This window comes from Gopherus flavomarginatus, chromosome 1 (genome assembly GCF_025201925.1).
Source record: "Gopherus flavomarginatus isolate rGopFla2 chromosome 1, rGopFla2.mat.asm, whole genome shotgun sequence".
In the NCBI taxonomy this organism is placed as follows: domain Eukaryota; kingdom Metazoa; phylum Chordata; order Testudines; family Testudinidae; genus Gopherus; species Gopherus flavomarginatus.
In genome coordinates, this window is record NC_066617.1 from 12,317,652 (window position 1) to 12,336,859 (window position 19,208).

At 43.5% G+C, this 19,208-nt stretch overlaps 1 protein-coding gene across 1 annotated transcript in view; it reads right to left on the minus strand.

Moving 5' to 3' along the window:
* Positions 1-16,629, minus strand: part of PRKCQ (protein kinase C theta) — a 72,785-nt gene extending 56,156 nt beyond the window's left edge. Inside the window, exons 1-4 of the mRNA XM_050936885.1 lie at positions 16,468-16,629; positions 16,226-16,377; positions 12,599-12,724; positions 176-375 (exon numbers count right to left, since the gene is read on the minus strand). Coding sequence (XP_050792842.1) covers positions 176-375; positions 12,599-12,716 — 318 coding nt within the window. The 5' untranslated portion in view covers positions 12,717-12,724; positions 16,226-16,377; positions 16,468-16,629. The remainder of the gene's footprint in view (positions 1-175; positions 376-12,598; positions 12,725-16,225; positions 16,378-16,467) is intronic.
* Between the last annotated feature and the right edge of the window lie 2,579 nt (positions 16,630-19,208).

The following is a 19,208-nucleotide window of genomic DNA, read 5'->3' on the forward strand; positions in this document are numbered from 1 at the left end:
TGCTTTCCATCAAGCAATATACAAGATGACTCCACATGTGCTCATTGGATGGAAGACAATTTTTGTTGGCGTATCAGTTCCATTTGCAATCTGGTATGCACCTAGCGCCTCCCCTTATTCCATAACAGTTATCTCTAACAAGCCATCAATGGTGCTAAGAACCCAACGCGCTTACCCATATTTCTGTCTTCCCATTGGTCTTCTTGCATCTGTCCGCCAGTACATTGAGTTCGACCGTGGTTTCTGAAACCATTTCCGCGCTTTTGTCCTTCACAACAATGTGCATGACCCTACCCTTGTTGATATGGGCATCGAACGTGCTGTTCCAGGGTGGATACATGGTGGGCTTCTTTTGGACGTACACCTGGCCATTATCTGTTAATGGAAAAGATATTTAGACGTATTGGGATGTCCACCTGAGAGGATGTGACAGAATGGGCCTGATTCTCATTTTTGCCAAGGCCACCATGCAAGCGAGAAGGGGCCCTTGAACTAGATTTAAATGTAATTTGTGCCCACTTAAAGACCTCTTTATTCTGCCACAGTAATGTAAAGTGACTTAGTGTAAATAAGAATCAAGTCCATTAAAAATCAGTGGAGTTACACTGGTGTTAATCTGCAGTAATGCAGTTATGAATCAGGCCTTAATATCGTCTCAGTCAAAATTATTTTCCCAACATTCCTGCCTCTAAACTTCTTTGTCTTCCACGATGAAACCAAAACAAGTAAAGCAATTCCATGGTTATTCCCTCTGAACCCAAACAAAGAAACTGGCGGCTAGATCATTTCTGTGGAGGAAATGAGACCGGAGTCAGAGAACCTAGGCTTCTGTGGGAGGACAATCACTTGGTTTCCTCACAATTAGTCCACCAAGGCCAGAAACACTGAAGAAAATAGGGGCAGGAAAATGTGACATAGGAGATACAGGTGCTGACTTCTATTTTTCCCAGTGTGTGCTCCATCCTCATGCCGCCACAGTTGCCAACTTTCACGTGGTAAATAAACACCCCGACTTTCCCAATAAGCCAGAAATCAAGCTAATCCCACCTCAAAACAAGGCCAAAACAAGCCAGTCCCTAAGAACCCCAACACTCTATGTGACTAGATCCCCCGGTGTGCAGTCTGGGACCGTGGTGGACCTGCTGTGCACCCCGACTCTCTCCCATCCTTGCCCCAACTTTCCCCCTACCCTTGCCCCTGTGTGCCAGGAGCTGATCAAAAAAAAAAAGGAGCAACAAGCTACAACAAGCACAAAGCTACAAGCCAAACAAGCAACAAGCCAAAAACTTTCCAACAAGCAACTCACAAACCAATTAAGCCAAAACCAAGTGCAATTTCTGCATTTTTTCAGAGGTTTGGCAGGTCTGCACTCTGCCCTGAGATCCTGCCCCTACTCCGCCCCCCTCCCCAGAGGCCCCGCACTCGCTCCACTTCTTCTCGCCCCCTGCCCCACCCCCTCCCCTGAGGCCCCGGCCTGCCTGCTGCTCACTGCTCTCTGCCCTCCCCCGAGCACCTCCTGCCAGCTGCTGAACAGCTGATCAGAAGCCCTGCCAAACAGCTGTGGCTGGTGGGTGCTGAGCACCCCTATTTTTTTTTCCTTGGGCGCTTGGGCCCTGGAGCAGCTATGGAGTCAATGCTTATGGTAGGAGACACGTCTTAATAGGAGGTGAGGTATCTTTGAGGCCTCCCATAAAACTGCCCAGCCAGTCTCAGTTATAATTCCCCTCGCTCTTCAGTCCAAGTCTCGCCAGACTCTGTCCCAATCTACTCCTTTCCTTAGATCCGGCTGTAGCTCTCTCTGCATCTGAATCAGACAGTTTCCTCCTCCACACTGCCTGGGTGCCAGCAGAAAGGTGACCGAGAGGGCAGGAGAAAGGCTGCCCGTCTTCAGTTCCAGTGCCCAAACCCACACGGACTTGGAGCAGCTGGGAGAAGCCATTATGGAGAAAGCTTTATCCCCATTGTGACCGTAAAAATGAAAAGAACCTCACCCATCGTTCTCAGTATTATAACCGTCAGTTTATACTTCATGTCAAGAACTTGGACTCTTTACTCAAGGTGAGCTCTGCTTAACAATAACCATCCTTAACTTTTCCTCTTATAAAATGTTAATTTAATGGAATAAGAAAATTAAAAATATAAAGCATGTTTAAGTGAATTGTGGGGTAATGATATCGCCCCTCTGCCGAGTGTTAGCAGAGGTCAGGACCCTCCAGGTTGGTTTCCTGTTAAAGGAAAAATCAATGACGCAGGGTGAGGGGGTTTATCCTTACTGTAACTGGTTTATATACACAATATACAGGAATCCATGAACAAAGGTAGTCATAAACGACATGCAGGAAAAGCCCCACTTTCTGAAATCTTCACCCCAAAACCAATACCTGGTTCCCAGGAAGCAACTCTGCACCAAGTATTGACTGGACTTAGAGAAATAAAGGCAGAGAACAAACTCTCTTGCTGTTTGCAACAGCTTCCTTTAAAAGAAGCTATGTCAAAAAAAACTAACAACAATACAGCATTTATTCAAAGAATATACACTGCTTGCATGCTGTGTGGAATGGTGCCATCTGGTGACTCCCTCTATAACAGTAATACTTTACACTTCATAGCCTCTTACTTCAGACAATCTACAAATGCTTTACAAATATTCATAAAAATACTTCTATGACTTCTTTATACATCACACAGAAGCAATAGAAACCACAGCACTGGACTGGGATTTAGGAGACCTGGGCTCTATTCCTTGGTTAGCCACTGACCTGACAGGTGATCTTGGGTAAGTCACTTCAGAGCTCTGTGCCTCGGTTTACCCATCTGTGAAATGGGGATAATGATACTGATCTCCTTTGTAAAGTGTTTTGAGATCTACTGATGAAAAGCTCTATGTAAGAGCTCGGTATTATTAGTAATTATCATCATCATCTTCATCATTCATCATCAGGTCAACTTTAAATACTTGGATGCGTACAACCAACTGGAACCAGTTTAACTAAAGGCGGTTTTATAAACCAATTTGGTGACATTGGTATGATCTTTGGTTTAGACACTTATTTTTATTTCTCTTAATCCAGTTTAAAAAAAATGGATTAATTGGCAGTGAACCACTCTTAAACTGAATTAAGTGTGTCTTCATGCAGACTTGCACCAGTTTAACTAAATCAGTTTTCAAACTGATTTAAGGTAAACCACTGCAAGTTCTGTATTCAGACCAGGTCTTGAAGGAGCATAATTTTATGAGATCCCATACTCCCATGTAAAAGAACCTCCCTCCCCCCTGCCCCCTGATCTTTTCTCTAAGGGTCAAGAGTGGGTAGAGGCAAAGTAAGGAGACAGCAACCTACTGTTGATTGGGGCTCGGGGGAGAACCAGCCGTCGGCCACCTGCTGCTGCTGGAAGGGAGGAGCAGGAACCAGAGGGGAGGGAACATAGAATGGGGAGCACATGGAAAGCTTTTAATCTCCATTCCCTGTCTGGCTCACCCAATGACAACAGAAAGTTGCCTTTATTGCTCCTTTCCATCTCCCCCACTTTAGGAGTCCATGCCCTCTCCTCCCTTCCTGCAACTGGATCCCTGGAGAAAAAGGCAGAGAAGAGATGTCTCTTACTGTACCTGGTGCTGCGCCCCAGTGTGACCTCTGCTAGGATGCTGCCTCTCAGCTCCCTGGGTCTGTTCTATTTGCATATCACCACAGCAGTGATCCCTACACCTGCTTTCACTAAGGAAGTAGAGACAAGGGCTGGGAAAAGAAATATACAATCTTGAAGGAAGGATCTGGGATCCAGTCCCAGCTCCCTATATGTGTTGAGGTTTTGTATGGTAAGGACCAGATCGTGAACGCTTTACTCACACTGGCATATTTACACCATATACACCGGTCCTTGAACAGAGATGGTCACAAATGGTATGTTGGCAAACCCTGCTTCCTGAAATCTCAGCCCAAACTCTGCGTGTTGTTCCTCAGAGCAATTTTGCACCAAGACATCAGAGAAATAAAGGCAGAGAACAAACTTCTTATGGCTTGCCACAGCTTCTGCAAAAAGAACTTTTATCACAAAACTAACAACACAGTGTTTCCTCATGTGAATCGAGACTTCTCGTATGAGTAGAGGTTGCACCACTCAGTCGAAAGCTTAAATCTGTACATGGACTTTCCCAAAGTTCAAGGGAATTTGGGTCTAGATCAGGCCCATCTCTATAATTAAAGACCATCACATATTTAGTAAGTATGTGATTGGGCATATTTTACTCACACTTGAACACTGTATGTATGCAGATTTTTGCAATTAATATACTTAGATAATAGTCTATGGGCCTAATTCATTCCTGCTGTAATTCCTGGCTTTGATGGAGTTTCATCAGGGATGAATATGACTCTGTATGTCAAACAACAGAGGCTTGCTTCGAGGCACAAGCTCATAAATATACATTCAGTATCTTTTGATAAAAAGTTGCACAAAAAGAAAAGCAGCCGAGTGCAACATAAACTTCCAGATGTCACTGAGAACAAAAATATTAACATGACTTCCTCACTGCATCACCTACACAACCACTCGACACAGAGAAATCAATTTATCCAAGAGACAGAATCATCTGCAAAATAAATATTGCAGTTTTCAGTGCCCTGGAAAATATATGGCTAAAATAAACAAAACTGGGATGATAATGAATTGGCCAATGCATGAGGGCAAAATTCTCTCTGATGTAACCCCACTGAAGTGAATAGAGTTATATCAGGGATTACTTTACCTCCATGGTCCTGGAAGATGAAACAGCATCTGTCTTTCCTGTAGTGCAAGGCTTTCTCCTTGGTTGACAGTGTCTCTTGATCAGTGGGAGTGCGTATAAAGTTCAAACACAGTGCAGAACCTCTCATGAGACAAATGTCATCAAGACAGGTGTTAAAAGGGCATGGATCCAGGTGGCCCATTAGGTCCAGAGCAGTTTTTAAAGGGCAGATTTTTTTATGCCTCAAAGGCTCCTGTGATATCTGAAAAGGTTTCTCTTGTGTAGTGAGCTGCAGTAGCACTTCCAACCACTTGACTTTTATTTTTGAGAATGGCAATGGCCTTTGATTAAATACTGTGATTCCTGTGTTTAAAATAAACAACCCGAAAACCTTGCCTCAAATTACAAAGTGCAGAAAAAACAGCATGCAACAGACACAGCAGTGAAAGATGACACCAATGCACATTGCAAAGTATTGAAGCAGAATCTCCTACCAAAATGGCTCCAGCATAGAGGGCCTGATCTAAAATCCATTGAAATTACTGGGGGTTTTAAGGAGCTTTGAATCAGACATAATGTAGCTGCATATCTGGGATATGTCTCTGTGACATACCAGAGGGGAACCCAGACCAGTGCGGGGCTGTGTTACCCCTGCCCTATAACTTTGGGTGCCTTGCAATGCCTTTCTGCTGTAGCCCCCAACCTGGATTGCTCACAAACGGCCACCAGCATGCAGATCACTCCCAGATGTGTTTGTGTAACTGCACATCAACAGTCTTGGTCATACTACAGGGTGACCTCAATACACTCCCAGTCCTGGATTTTCCCCTGAAATGTATGTCTTATACTGCCCAGCCCCCTCCTGGACAGTCCAAATATATGAAGTCTGTTATTCCATGAAGAGAATAATACACAACAGTTATTACCTGAAACAGTTACCCAGGCACTTCAGCTACCAATGCTGGATTCGATAGAACAATAAAACAAGTTTATTAATGACAAAGAGATTTTAAGTGAGTACAAGCAATGAGGGATAAGAGTCAGAAATGGTTTTGAGAAGAACAAAGATAAAATGCTTTTTAGTGCCTAACTGAACAAACTAGATAAGATTCAAGCAAAGCTTCTCACCACATGCTTCCAGCAAGGTTAAAACGCTTCAGATCAGGACCCCTCCCCACAAAGTCCAATGGCTGTTTTCCTTTGTTGCCAGAGACAGACAGGGAGAGACAGGGATGTCTTGGGGTGTTTGCCTCTCCTTTTTATAGTTTTTTAACCCCTCTTTGAAAAGCATTTCCAGCTGAGAACCAATAGACAGGCAGCCTGCTGGAGGAAAGTGATTCCAGGGTGTTTTTCGCTGAGATGCAGATCTCTTTGTCCCTATCCTCTTTCTTGCCAAAGAATGATCACTTGGTAGGGAAGGGCCCATCAGCTTTGTTAAGACCTGGCTGGGGCATCAGCTTGCTCTTTGTCTTTGGGAAACTGGTATAACCAATCTCTAGACTTATCTGGGAAACCTATTTCAGTCGTGATTTCAGCTTATGTTCTTAATTTTACATATAATGTGGCTATATAGACTTTACCATGCTATTACTGATCAGCAAGTGATGAGTTTTCAAACTATACCTCACAAGGCATACCTTGTACAAAGACTATTACAATAGCATGTAGGGTGTGAAGACAGGGGTGTATTCCATCACAAGCTCATTCCATCCTGATATATCATTGGACCCAACTAACAAAAACAAATCCATTTAAATAATTTAAATTTGTGAAAGACACCAACGATAGCCAAAAGTTCATTGAGCATTCCCTGTGCTGTAGTGGGAATTTAGCGTCTTTTCTCCATAAAAACCTTGGAGGTAGCATGGCCAGAGCATAAGGCTCAGAGCCAGGATTCCTGGATTATATTACCAACTTCGCAACTAATTAACTGAATCTCCTTGAGCATTTCACCAAGCCCAATATTTTCATGCTTAGGTATCACGTTTGGGCACCTAAATAAAAACAGCCTGATCTTCACAGATATTGAGCAGGATCTCAAGTATTGAGTGGATCTAATTTATCTCAGTTTCAGTAAGGTATTTGATACGGTTCCACATGGAGAATTATTATTAGTTAAATTGGAAAAGATGGGGATCCATATGAAAATTGAAAAGTGGATAAGGAACTGGTTAAAGGAGAGACTACAACGTGTTGTATTGAAAGGTGAACTGTCAGGCTGGAGGGAGGTTACTAGTGGATTCCTCGGGGATCAGTTTTGGGACCAATCTTATTAGATCTTTTTATTACTGACCTTGGCACAATAAGTGGGAGTGTACTAATAAAGTTTGTGGATGACACAAAGTTGGGAGGTATTGCCAATACAGAGAAGGACTGGGATATCATATAGGAAGATCTGGATGACCTTGTAAACTGGAGTAATAGTAATAGGTTGATATTTAATAGTGAAAAGTGCAAGGTCATACATTTAGGGATTAATAACAAGAATTTTTGTTATAAGCTGGGGACTCATCAGTTGGAAGTAACAGAGGAGGAGAAGGACCTCAGAGTATTGGTTGATCACAGGATGACTATGAGCCGCCAATGTGATATGGCCGTGAAAAAAGCTAATGTGGTCTTGGGATGCATCAGGCGAGGTATTTCCAGTAGAGATAAGGAGGTGTTAGTACCATTATACAAGGCACTGGTGAGACCTCATCTGGAATACTGTGTGCAGTTCTGGTCTCCCATGTTTAAGAAGGATGAATTCAAACTGGAACAGGTACAGAGAAGGGCTACTAGGATGATCCAAGGAATGGAAAACTTGTCTTATGAAAGGAGACTCAAAGAGCTTGGCTTGTTTAGCCTAACCAAAAGAAGGCTGAGTGGAGATATGATTGCTCTCTATAAATATATCAGAGGATAAATACCAGGGAGGGAGTACCAGTGTGGACACAAGAAAAAATGGATATAAACTGGCCATCGGGAAGTTTAAACTTGAAATTAGACGAAGGTTTCTAACCATCAGAGGAGTGAAGTTCTGGAACAGCCTTCCAAAGGGAGCAGTGGGGGCAAAAGACAAATCTGGCTTCAAGACTAAGCTTGATAAATTTATGGAGGGGATGGTATGATGGGATAGCCTAATTTTGGCAATTAATTGATCTTTGACTACTCACGGTAAATATGCCCAACGGTCTGTGATGGGATGTTAGATGGGGTGCGATCTGAGTTACTACAGAGAATTCTTTCCTGGGTGTCTGGCTGGTGAGGCTTGCCCACATGCTCAAGGTTTATCTGATTGCCATATTTGGGGTCGGGAAGGAATTTTCCTCCAGGGCAGATTAGCAGAGGCCCTGAGGGATTTTCGCCTTCCTCTGCAGCATGGGGCATGGGTCACTTGCTAGAGGATTCTCTGTGCCTTGAAGTCTTTAAACCATGATTTGAGGACTTCAATAGCTCAGACGTAGGTTAAGGGTTTGTTACAGGAGTCGGTGGGTGAGATTCTGTGGCCTGCGTTGTGCAGGAGGTCAGACTAGATGACCATAATGGTCCCTTCTGACCTTAAGTCTATGAGTCTATGAGAACAGCAGTATTGGAAACAAATGGTTACAGAAAAGTTAAATCATAGCACGCATTCTAGAATCTAGACTTTGTTAACTAGATACGAGCCTGCCTTGTAGAGCAATGCTCACCCCAAATCCTTTCACCATTTGCCAGCCAGGCTGACGGTGACCCCACTTTCCTACAACAAACATGGTGTCAGCTTGCATCCTCCATGAACAATCCTGTGTGCTTCCTTGTATCCCTAGCAGCTCTTTGCCTTTAGTCACAATCAGGACACACCCTGCTGTTGTTTTCTTTCTTGTAGATTTCAGAGTCTTTCCACTGGTATCTGGGTTGTGTGCAAATAGGCATTTATTGTAAGACATACAGTATACATATAGCTAGACCCAGAGATGAGCGTCTGTTTCTGCCTGCCTGAAAGGAATATGTCCAAGGTTTGTCATCTCCTGGTGACCTTAACTCCCAGATATTCAGAACATAATTTTCAGTATGGATAAATACGTTCATCAATATTGTCTGTGTATACATTTTGCAATGATTATGCCGACCAGTGGGCTACTGGCTCTTACTTGAGACTTCACATGCCACTCTTTGGTGAACAATAATGCACATATTTGACCAAGGGAATCCCTGGAAAGCCCTGGGCACCCCTCTGCCAGTTGGTACCAAGTGATCCCTCAATCACAGTCTGTCACTGTTTGTATCTGGCACAGAGCTGAGAACATTGTCGGGACACAGTGAACAATAACACTGGTCTACAATTTTTGAGAAGTCGTCTGCTTCAGAGATAAAATGTGATATTTATTATGTATTTTGATGTGCTGAATTCAAATATGACAATTAAAACAACTGATTGGCTACTGTTTCTAAGATATTTAAGTTTTTACATTTTATGTCTATGTATATTGTGTAGATAGTAGAGTTTTAATCATAAATTGTAAACCTAGGTCTTTTCATGTGTTTATGGTTGCTTTACATGATAATATTTCACCTGTCCTGTTTATGTAACACTTTAAAAATCAGCAAAAGGGTTAATTATGAAACAAAAGGCAAAAAACTATTATGTACATAGTTTAGTCCTATTCAGTGTCTACTCGGTGCTTCTTGGCTTGTCTCTTGTATTCATTAAATGGAGCATCTCTTGTCACTGTCCAGCAATAATCTGCAAGTATTGATGGGCTCCATTTGCCCTGATAGCCTGCCAGGAGATTCTACTGCTGTAGTCTGGAGCCCAACAGCTCTGCCTTACTCTTGGGTAGGTCCAAATCCCTGACAAGGTCATTCAGTTCACCTTGTGTTATGAGGTGTGGTTCAGAGGAGGAGGATGGGAGAAAATGTGGGTCCTGTGACATTGATGGTTCAGGACCAGAAGTTTCATCCTCTTCCTCTTCCTCGTCTGACTCAAGTGAGAAGGATTCTGGTGCATCAGGAACCGGCAGGCCTTCTCCGTGGGGTACTGGGCGTATAGCTGATGGAATGTTTGGATAATGCACAGTCCACTTTTTCTTCTTTGACACACCTTTCCCAACTGGAGGCACCATGCAGAAGTAACAATTGCTAGTATGATCTGTTGGCTCTCTCCAAATCATTGGCACTGCTAAAGCCATAGATTTCCTTTTCCTGTTCAACCACTGGTGAAGATTTGTTGCACAAGTATTGCAGCATATCTGTGGGGCCCACCTCTTGTCCTGATCTCCAATTTTGCAGCCAAAAAAAAGGTGATAGGCTTTCTTAACCAGAGTGGTTATACTGCGCTTTTGTGATGCAAAAGTCACTTCACCACAAACATAGGAGAAGTTATCTGCACTGTTCACACAAGTACGAGGCATCTCTGCTCACTTTGACTAAACAGAAATGTGTCCCTTTGCAAAATCAAGCACTGACAAATAAGAGAGCACGACACTATATGATTTCTAGGGCTGATAGAGGGCAATTTGTTCAGCAGAGTGATGTAAGCTTCGTTATGATTGCATCATCCATGACTTCTAGGAATAACATGATGCAATTCATATTATGTATGACGCAATACCAGCTTCAGATTGCATCATTCATTGTTTTGCCTTAAAAGCAAGTACTGTCCAAACCCAGTCATAGATTTATTCATAGATCCAGTCAAAGATGTATTTCAGTCATTTCTGGTTTAAACTGAGATCCCTTCCCTTTATAACTCACTTATCCTCCGCCATTCCCAAGTCAAGGGTCGTATATACTGACCCAATAGCATATCTTGAAAACTAGAGCCAATCAACAATTTTAAGCATCATTTTCGTTCTCAGTGATCCAGAATTAGTAAAGTTGGACTACATTTATTTCAGAAGCATTTTGGCTGTAGAGCAGTGTAATCTGTTAAGCGAGGGACATAACTTCAGAGTCTTCTTTAATGGAATAAACCAAGATTCCCCAAATTTATTTTATTCCCTTCTGAACTGACAGAGGCTTCAGTCTGAGTTGTTGCTCCTTTAAAGGATTCACTGAAGAAGACACCCCGGCTATGAATAAAGCTGAATGAGAAAGTATTGCTTTCAATCAAGACTGTGAGTTTTAAGATCCTAAGGATCTGGTGGCATCCGTTGTTTTCCACCTACATGCATTGATATCCCTACATTTTCCAAAATCATTTAAAATATATTATGAAAGGGTGAATTTTAACACTGCATAAACATAGTCCACATTTTCTTAAAAAAACAACCCACAGTTAACTGTTGAATTAATTGTTTTAAAAGTATAAAAATCTTCTTTTACTAAGTACTGTAACACCTTGCAGGGCTTGTGATATAAAGAGACTCCTCAGGCAAGTTGATTTCTAAGACAGTCACCTGAATTATTATTATTATTGTAGCATCTCAGAGCCCCCGTCATGGACCAGGATCCCATTGTGCTAGGTGCTGTACAAACAGATCACAAAAGGATGGTTCCTACCCCCAAAAGCTTACAATCTAAGTATAAGGAAACAGACTACAGATGGATACAGGCAGATGGGGGAATACAAGGAAATAATGAGACAATGGTCAGCATGGTAGGCAGTGGCCATCAATTAGTCTAATGATTAAAATAAACAATGGTCAAATGCAACAGTAAATATAAGAAATTCTTGAACAATAATTATGGCCTGATTTTGCAAATACGTATGGATGTGAGTAACTTTAGACATGTGAGTAATCTCATTGGGACTGTTCTCATGCTTAAAGGCATGTGTGAAAATGGCTTCAGGACTACGGCCCATATAAATCATAGAATCCTAGAATATTAGAGTTGGAAGGGACCTCAGGAGGTCATCTAGTCCAACCCCCTGCTCAAAGCAGGACCAACACCAACTAAATCATCCCAGCCAGGGCTTTGTCAAGCTGGGACTTAAAAACCTCTAAGGATGGAGATTCCGCCACCTCCCTAACTAACCCATTCCAGTGCTTCACCACCTTCCTAGTGAAATAGTGTTTCCTTATATCCAACCTAGACCTCCCCCACTGCAACTTGAGACCATTACTCCTTGTTCTGTCATCTGCCACCACTGAGAACAGCCGAGCTCTATCCTCTTTGGAACTCCCCTTCCGGTAGCTGAAAACAGCTATCAAATCTCCCCTCATTCTTCTCTTCTGCAAGCTAAATAAGCCCAGTTCCCTCAGCCTCTCCTCATAAGTCATGTGCCCCAGCCCCCTGATCATTTTTGTTGCCCTTCACTGGACTGTCTCCAATTAGTCATTCCACTATCAAAACTGTAACAATGTGTGCATTTGCAGCTGGAAAACTAGCTACTTTAGTGTTTTCTCTTCATACCTAAGTGTAAAATTCCCTCAAAAATATATCTTATACAGGGCAGTGATTATGCTAAACAGTTCATTCAGTTTTACACGATTCTGCCTGTTTGAGTGAGATTTCCCAGGCTTCTTCAAACAGAGAAATGGCTGCACCTGGCTGTATCTCTAAAAATAGAATGAATGTTTTAAGTTATACCCCTGTATCTCAGAGACACCCAGGCAATTTGCACCTACTTTGAATAAAAATGAAACATGACTTGGCTCAGCTAATTCTGGAGCAATGCATGCTGGGATCTATAGCCTCAGCACCCATGAGCCCACAGAAAAGATGAGGACTTTTCTAGGCTACATTTTAAATACCTCATGGTCTTGAAGGCCCCAGTGAGACCAGTCAAGCCGTGCATGATGGAGGAATTATTCTATGGAATACTATTGTTTTTAAAGTTTGTTATTAAAAGATGCTACGAATGCTTATAAGGATCTCAGCACACATTTTATGCACAAGTAGCAATGCAGAGAGGCACACATCTATAACAGCCACATAAGATGTATATCTTAGCATGTATATGCTTACCTGATTCCTCTGCTTCTTTGACCATCACCGCACAATAAGGATTAATCACCTCCCCTTGTGATGGCAGGTAGGGGCCGCTATCATAGTTTGATAAGCCAATCCGAAGAAAGGGTGACATGACAGATCCTGTGTTGAGGAAAAGAGAAATGATATTTGGGGGAGTCTAAAAGTTCCCTTTGTTTTAACTAGCGTCACTGGTAGTCAGGGGGCAAACTAGCAGCTACTTATCCATCTGAAAAGGGGCTCTATGATTTCCTCTTCTGCCTAGCAAGTTGCTTGACTAGCACAAAACTGTCATGAGGCTACGCATGAGTGAGGTAACGTAACCAGACATGTCGATTTTAAGGCTTAGGGGGGAGGGACAGTTCAGTGGTTTGAGCATTAGCTTGCTAAACCCAGGGTTGTGAGTTCAATCCTTGAATGGGCCATTTAGGGAAGTGGGATAAAAATCTGTTTGGGGACTGGCCCTACTTTGAGCAGCAGGTTGGACTAAATGACCTACTGAGGTCCCTTCCAACCCTAATATTCTAGGTGTGACTTTACCAGTCACAAGGCATTTGCTAGAAATGCACTCAGCTGGCTTCAGAGTACCACTGATTCAACACTAGCTCACACATTGGAACTACAGCAAGAGTGAAACCAAGTCATATTCATGGGATACCCTCCCTTTTAGTTTATGAGCAGTCACACACTCACAAAACAGAACACAGTGGGGAAACACTGAGTTTTGGGAACACCAGTCTATTGGAAACCTGCAAGTAAAACATGACGCTATGAAAAATTGAAGCACTGTTTATATGAAACATGGAAATGATGTCAGACATCAGATCACTGGGTAGCAGACACTTATTTATTGGCAAACCTTTGAAGTGAAAATGCTGCTCATTGGATCCAGATCTTGCTGGAAGGCCAGAGAGGAGAACACTTATAGAATCATAGATTCACAGAAATATAGGGCTGGAAGGAACCTCGAAAGGTCATCTAATTCACCCCCTGCACTGAGGCAGGACCAAGCAAACCTAGACCTGACATATGTTTGTCTAACTTGTTCTTAAAAATCCTCCAACGATGGGGATTTGACAACCTCCCTTGGAAATCTATTCCAATGCTTAATTATCCGTATAGTTAGACAGATTTTCCTAATATCTAACCTAAATCTCCTTTGCTGCACGTCAAGTCATTACTTCTTTTCCTACTTTCAGTGGACATGGAGAACAATTGATCACCATCCTCTTTATAACAGCCCTTAATGTATTCATGCATTAACAGGTGTGTTGTGAGCAAGACACAAGAAGTCATTCTTCTGCTCTACTCTGCACTGGTTAGGCCTCAACTAGAGTATTGTGTCCAGTTCTGGGCATCGCTTTTCAAGAAAGTTGTGGAGACCCCTGCAGATCCCCACTAGTTATGACCTTTCAGTTTGACAGCAAGCTATGAATAACTATTCTTTGAATATGGTCTTCTGGAACAAGGTACACCCCTCTATACCGATATTCCAGTCATGAGATTTATCCCACCAATTGATGCCAATTAAATCAGAATTTAGCTTACGTACAATACTTCCAGTTCTTCCTGTTTGCTCCTTCCATTTGTGCATAGACATCTAGAGCCTGGTCTACACTACAGAGTTAGCTTATGCCAGCCTAACTGCATTTAAATTTCACCTCTGCTGATGTAACCGCCCTGCTATGCCAACGTAATAACTCCACCTCCAAAGGTGGCATAGAGTCAAGGCATTGTAGGTAGGTCAACCCAGTGTCAGTATAGACACTGCGTTGCTTATGTCCACTGTTACTGGCAGGGCCGTCTCCAGGTTTTCTGCCACCCCAAGTAGCTAAAAAACAAAAAAGAAAAGCTGCAGCAGCACGATCGCGCTGCTCCATTCTTCGGCGGCAATTCCAACAGGGACTGAGGGACCCATCACTGAGTTGCTGCCGAAGAACCGGACGTGCTGCCCCAGTAGCAGCCGGAGTGCCGCGCCTTGGTATTGGCTGCCCCGAGCACCTGCTTCCTTAGCTGGTGCCTGGAGCTGGCCCTGGTTACTGGCTTTCAGGAGCCATCCCACAGTGCTCCACACTGACAGTGCAATCAATACAAGTGCTCCTGGTGAGGATGCACACTGACACAAGGAGCCAAGTATAGACATACACAAGCAATGCTGTCACTGAGGTGGCTGCATGCTGATTTAAGATTGGTTGTGTAGATGTGGCCTAAGATATGTTAAGCCACTAAGAAATACCATAAAGCCGAAGAGCAACTTATTTGTTCTCATCTTGTAGCTCTTCTACAGCTTGCAGGGAAAAGATATCACAAAGTGATAATCATGTCAATGGAATAACTCTTTATTTTCAGATTATTGGGTGCCCACCACAGTCATATCTAGGTCCCATACAAAGCATAAAAGCTCAAGACTCTGGTCTGGCCCCTCCAATGTCTCCCAGTCCACTACAGATGCCAGTTTAAGACTTTGCATCTAGTTGTCAGAGCCATTAATGCACAGGCCCTGACTCCGGGGGTGCTCTGGGGCTGGAGCACCCATGGGGAAAAAATGGTGGGTGCTGAGCACCCAACAGAAGCCCTCCTTTCAGCACTTCCCCCACCCCTCCCAGTGCCTCCAGCCCTCTGGTGGGCCCCACAGATCAGCACCTCCCCGTCCCTCCTCGCACCTTCCATCCGCAGCAATCAGCTGTTTTGTGGCATGCAGGGAGGCTGAGAGGGAGAGGGGAGAAGTGAGGATGTGGCACACTCAGGAGAGGGGGTGGAACTGGCTGGGAAGAGGCGGGGCAGTGGTGGGGGTTGAGGGAAGGGGTGGAGTGGAGGAGGGACCTGCCCCACCCTCCCCCCGCAGTTTGAAAAGTCAGCACCTGTGCATTTATGGCTCAGGTCTTACCAACATAAGAGAGTGAATTTCCATCTATGAACCCCCTAAAACAGTGTGATTCTCTGGGACAATGAAGGTCACAAAGCCCAGAAATAAGTGTGTGAGAGCTGGAGGCAAAGCATTCCCTGTTAAGGGGATCTGAACTTCTAGAAAAGATGAGCTGAATACAGAGTCTGACCATTTTTAGAAAACACTGAAAAACTTTGTCATGTTAGAAAGGTTTTCCCACCCTAACCAGAACAACATTCACAAGAACAACCACCACATCTCACTTATACACACAAACACCCTCTCCCGAGCACAGCTTTTTATACACTGAAAAGTAAGACGTGCCAGAGACTGTATGAAATTCACTGGGAGGGATTTTGGCATTGCTAATCTATTTTTGCACAGAAAGTGCTCAGATATGGTCATGGGCAGCAGCACAAAAGCCTAAAATAAACAGAATCGACACATGTGCACAGTCCACAAATGGCAAACCTTGTCTGTAACCTCTTGCTGCCTTTTGAACAGCTTAGTTGCAGCATCAGTCAATCGGTTGATTAAAAGGATACACCTTGCACTGTGCTCCGAAAGCCAAACCAGGCCTTTCATGGACTATGATTGGGAAATAAATCTCACAGTCCAGAACGGACAGCTGAGATCACCCAGCCACCAGTGCTCCTATGGACTGACAGTAAAAACAACCCAGCTGACCTCAAGGGTCACGCGAAGGAGGATAGGGTAAATAAAGCCATTTTTCTTACCTGTAAATGGAATTTTACTGATAGACAAGGTCAGTCTCTAACTAGATGGGTTTTCCTTTTCATCACATCTGTAGAAAACATGGAGCAATGTCACTGCTGTCTCTCATTGTCACTGCTCCTGGGGCTGGACTGCCTTTAAAACTCTGGACTCTCTGTTTAAGGAGGTGGGAGAAAGGAGAATGAATGGGGGAGTCGGAGCAAAACCGGGCCGCAGCCACTTGCCAAAATGGCGACCATCTTACCAGGCAATTTGGAGAGACGAGAGTCCATCCCCCCGCGCTGTGCAGAAGTAGTGGGTGACTGCAACAGTCAGAAGGAGTCTTTGTAAATGCATGACTGTGCCTCACAACCCTAGCCTCTGGCAGATCCTCTTGCCATCTAAATATGGTAAAACCCTCTTCTTCCTGGTTTGGAAAATAAAGACAAACATCTACAATTAGGATTGGGCTTGAAACAAGATTTGGGGCAAATGCTTCAGGCCTGATTTTTCAAAGGCGCTTAAGACTCAGAGCTCAGCACCTTTGAAGGCTGGGACACCTGCTCTTTTCTTGCACAGGCAATGGGGCGTGTTTATTCACTGCTAGATGTTTTAAGGGGTTTGTCAAGGGATTTCTCAGATAAGTTGCACCAGTATAGCGACGGTCCACAACCTTGGCATTATTGTGAAGGTTCTCCTCCCAATTTTAGCTGAAGTGCTCTGTGATCAGCAGCTTGTGTAGCTGCTAATCTGGCTGAGACAGACTGAGCTCTAGGAGGAATCACATAGGCACTTAGGTACTATGTCTAAGAAAGTGGAAAGCCTTTGGATACCTTGAGAGGGGTCTTATGCCTAGGAGAAAGAAAACTCCATGAGCTCTTCATAAGACCCCAGGCAGTGCACTGATGATGGTCAGACTGTGGCACATAAAAATCTGAAAGCTCCTAGGGTCACTTCAAAAAACTACTCCCGTGTTTCTCTATAAGATCTCAGTGTTTGATGTTGCCCGCAAGTAGGAGAAACCATTTTCGGAAGCATCTGTGATTTCTGACTTTCCCAGGAATTGCTGGGGAGGGTAAATCACAGGCTGGAACATCTGAAACTAGTTTCTGTACTGCAGGATAATACAGGGAATTAGCACCGTCCATCTCTCCTCAGGTCTTGGGCGAGATATCTCTGGAGTTTGCTCAGCCCCTTGGAGATACATCAGTATTAGAAAGATAGGTCCTTGAGGGAAGCTGGAGAGGCCATCCTCATAATCAGCCCAGGCTTGGAAAGGTTTGCATGGCAACAAACAGGATGGGAACAGAAATGGAGCAGCACCAAGAGCCCAGTGAGTAGAAACCCCCTCCAAGTTACTTATTAGGAGAGGGGTCCATGATATTAAAGAAGATGAGGAATCAGGAAGAGGAGTGCCTTAGCCTGGATTGATGGAAAAACCCAATCCAAATAGATAGTTGTCCCCCCACAAGAAACAAATGCATTGTTCTTCTTTCTTTGTCTTCAACTATTCAAACATTTCCTGCCCCCCCTGAAATAAGAGGCATAGCTAAACTGAGAGGGTAAAAAAACTAACCTGAGGAATTCTGGCAGCAAGATGTAAATATAAATGCCTGTGCCAAGTAATGGGCATCAGGGCAAACTAACAGGACCCTGAAGACAGCCTGGGGCTGACACTCAAAACATCTGCAATCTTCTGCGCTCACCTGTTCAAATATGAAGTAGGTAGAAACCCATCTTTTTAGAGGCTGGCCCTGCCCACTTGGAGTGAGGAGATTAATCTGTTATATAAATAGCACAGTAGGAGTTTGGTTCCACTTTGCATTTGTTTACACCATCAGTTCTCCATTTTTTTCATTCTGCTAATGACCTGGCAAGAGAAAGATCCCTTAATGGGTACATGTCCCAATACCCTAATTCTCAACTGTTTGGCTCTCAAAACAGTCCACTCTGTGGAACCTCACGAAGGGCTGTGATCACCAGTAAGTGGTCCACTGATGCCATGCTGAGCAGCACTGGCTTACAGTCACTGCATGATGGCAAGGGATGGATCACTTGATGATTCCATGTTCTGTTCATTCCCTCTGAAGCACCTGGCATTAGCAACTGTCAGATGACAGGATACTGGGCTAGATGGACCTTTGGTCTGACCCAGTATGGCCGTTCTTATGATTAAAAAGTATAATACAGCACTTTGGGAATCTCTGAGCATGAAAATCAACAAAGCAATCTAAATATTGTTCTATAGCTTCTTGGCACAGAAATACCCCAAATGCAACTAAGTCATTTTCTCAAACATTTAGAAAAACTTCACTTAGGTGAAAAGTATTGGGCTAAATCCATCATTAGTGTAATCCACTGAAGTGATGCATTTACTTTAGCAATGAACATGGTCCATCGTGTTGACAGCAAAGGTCAAAGTTTTTAAAAAGATCAGTTTTGAAGAGTTATCAGATCTCAAATCAGTACTAGCCTTAGGGCTCACCCCTCATACACCATCAGTGTTAGGAGCCAGGTCTGTATTCCGCTGGAGAGTCAAAAACCCTCTTTCCAATGGAAAATAGCATTTACTGTAGCCCTGGTTGGCTGCGCAGTAACTGACCTCAACAGCATGTCACTATATTCTATTGAAAATCAATTTTAGAGACTCTTACACATATTAGTTATAAAGAACTGGAGACCTGGATTGGGGACATTCAGGGCACTTCCCATAAGCTGATCTATCACTCAGAGGTTCTAGAAATTGAAATGCCATGGCAATCAAGCAGTCATCAGCAAATGAGAGAGGATATTTTACATGGCTGTGTGGGCCCTTTGCAACCGAAGGAAACAGATTGTATCTGAGGGAGAGTTCATCAGGGATCTGTGTGAGTCTTTTGTGTTGTGTGCACTGACTTTCTATTCCATTGCTTTACAAAGAACAATAACTGCAGGCTCACTTTTTCTCCCCAGTAAGACTCATAGAAATGTGTGAAGTCCCCACAGAAGCATCTGGGAGAAGATAGA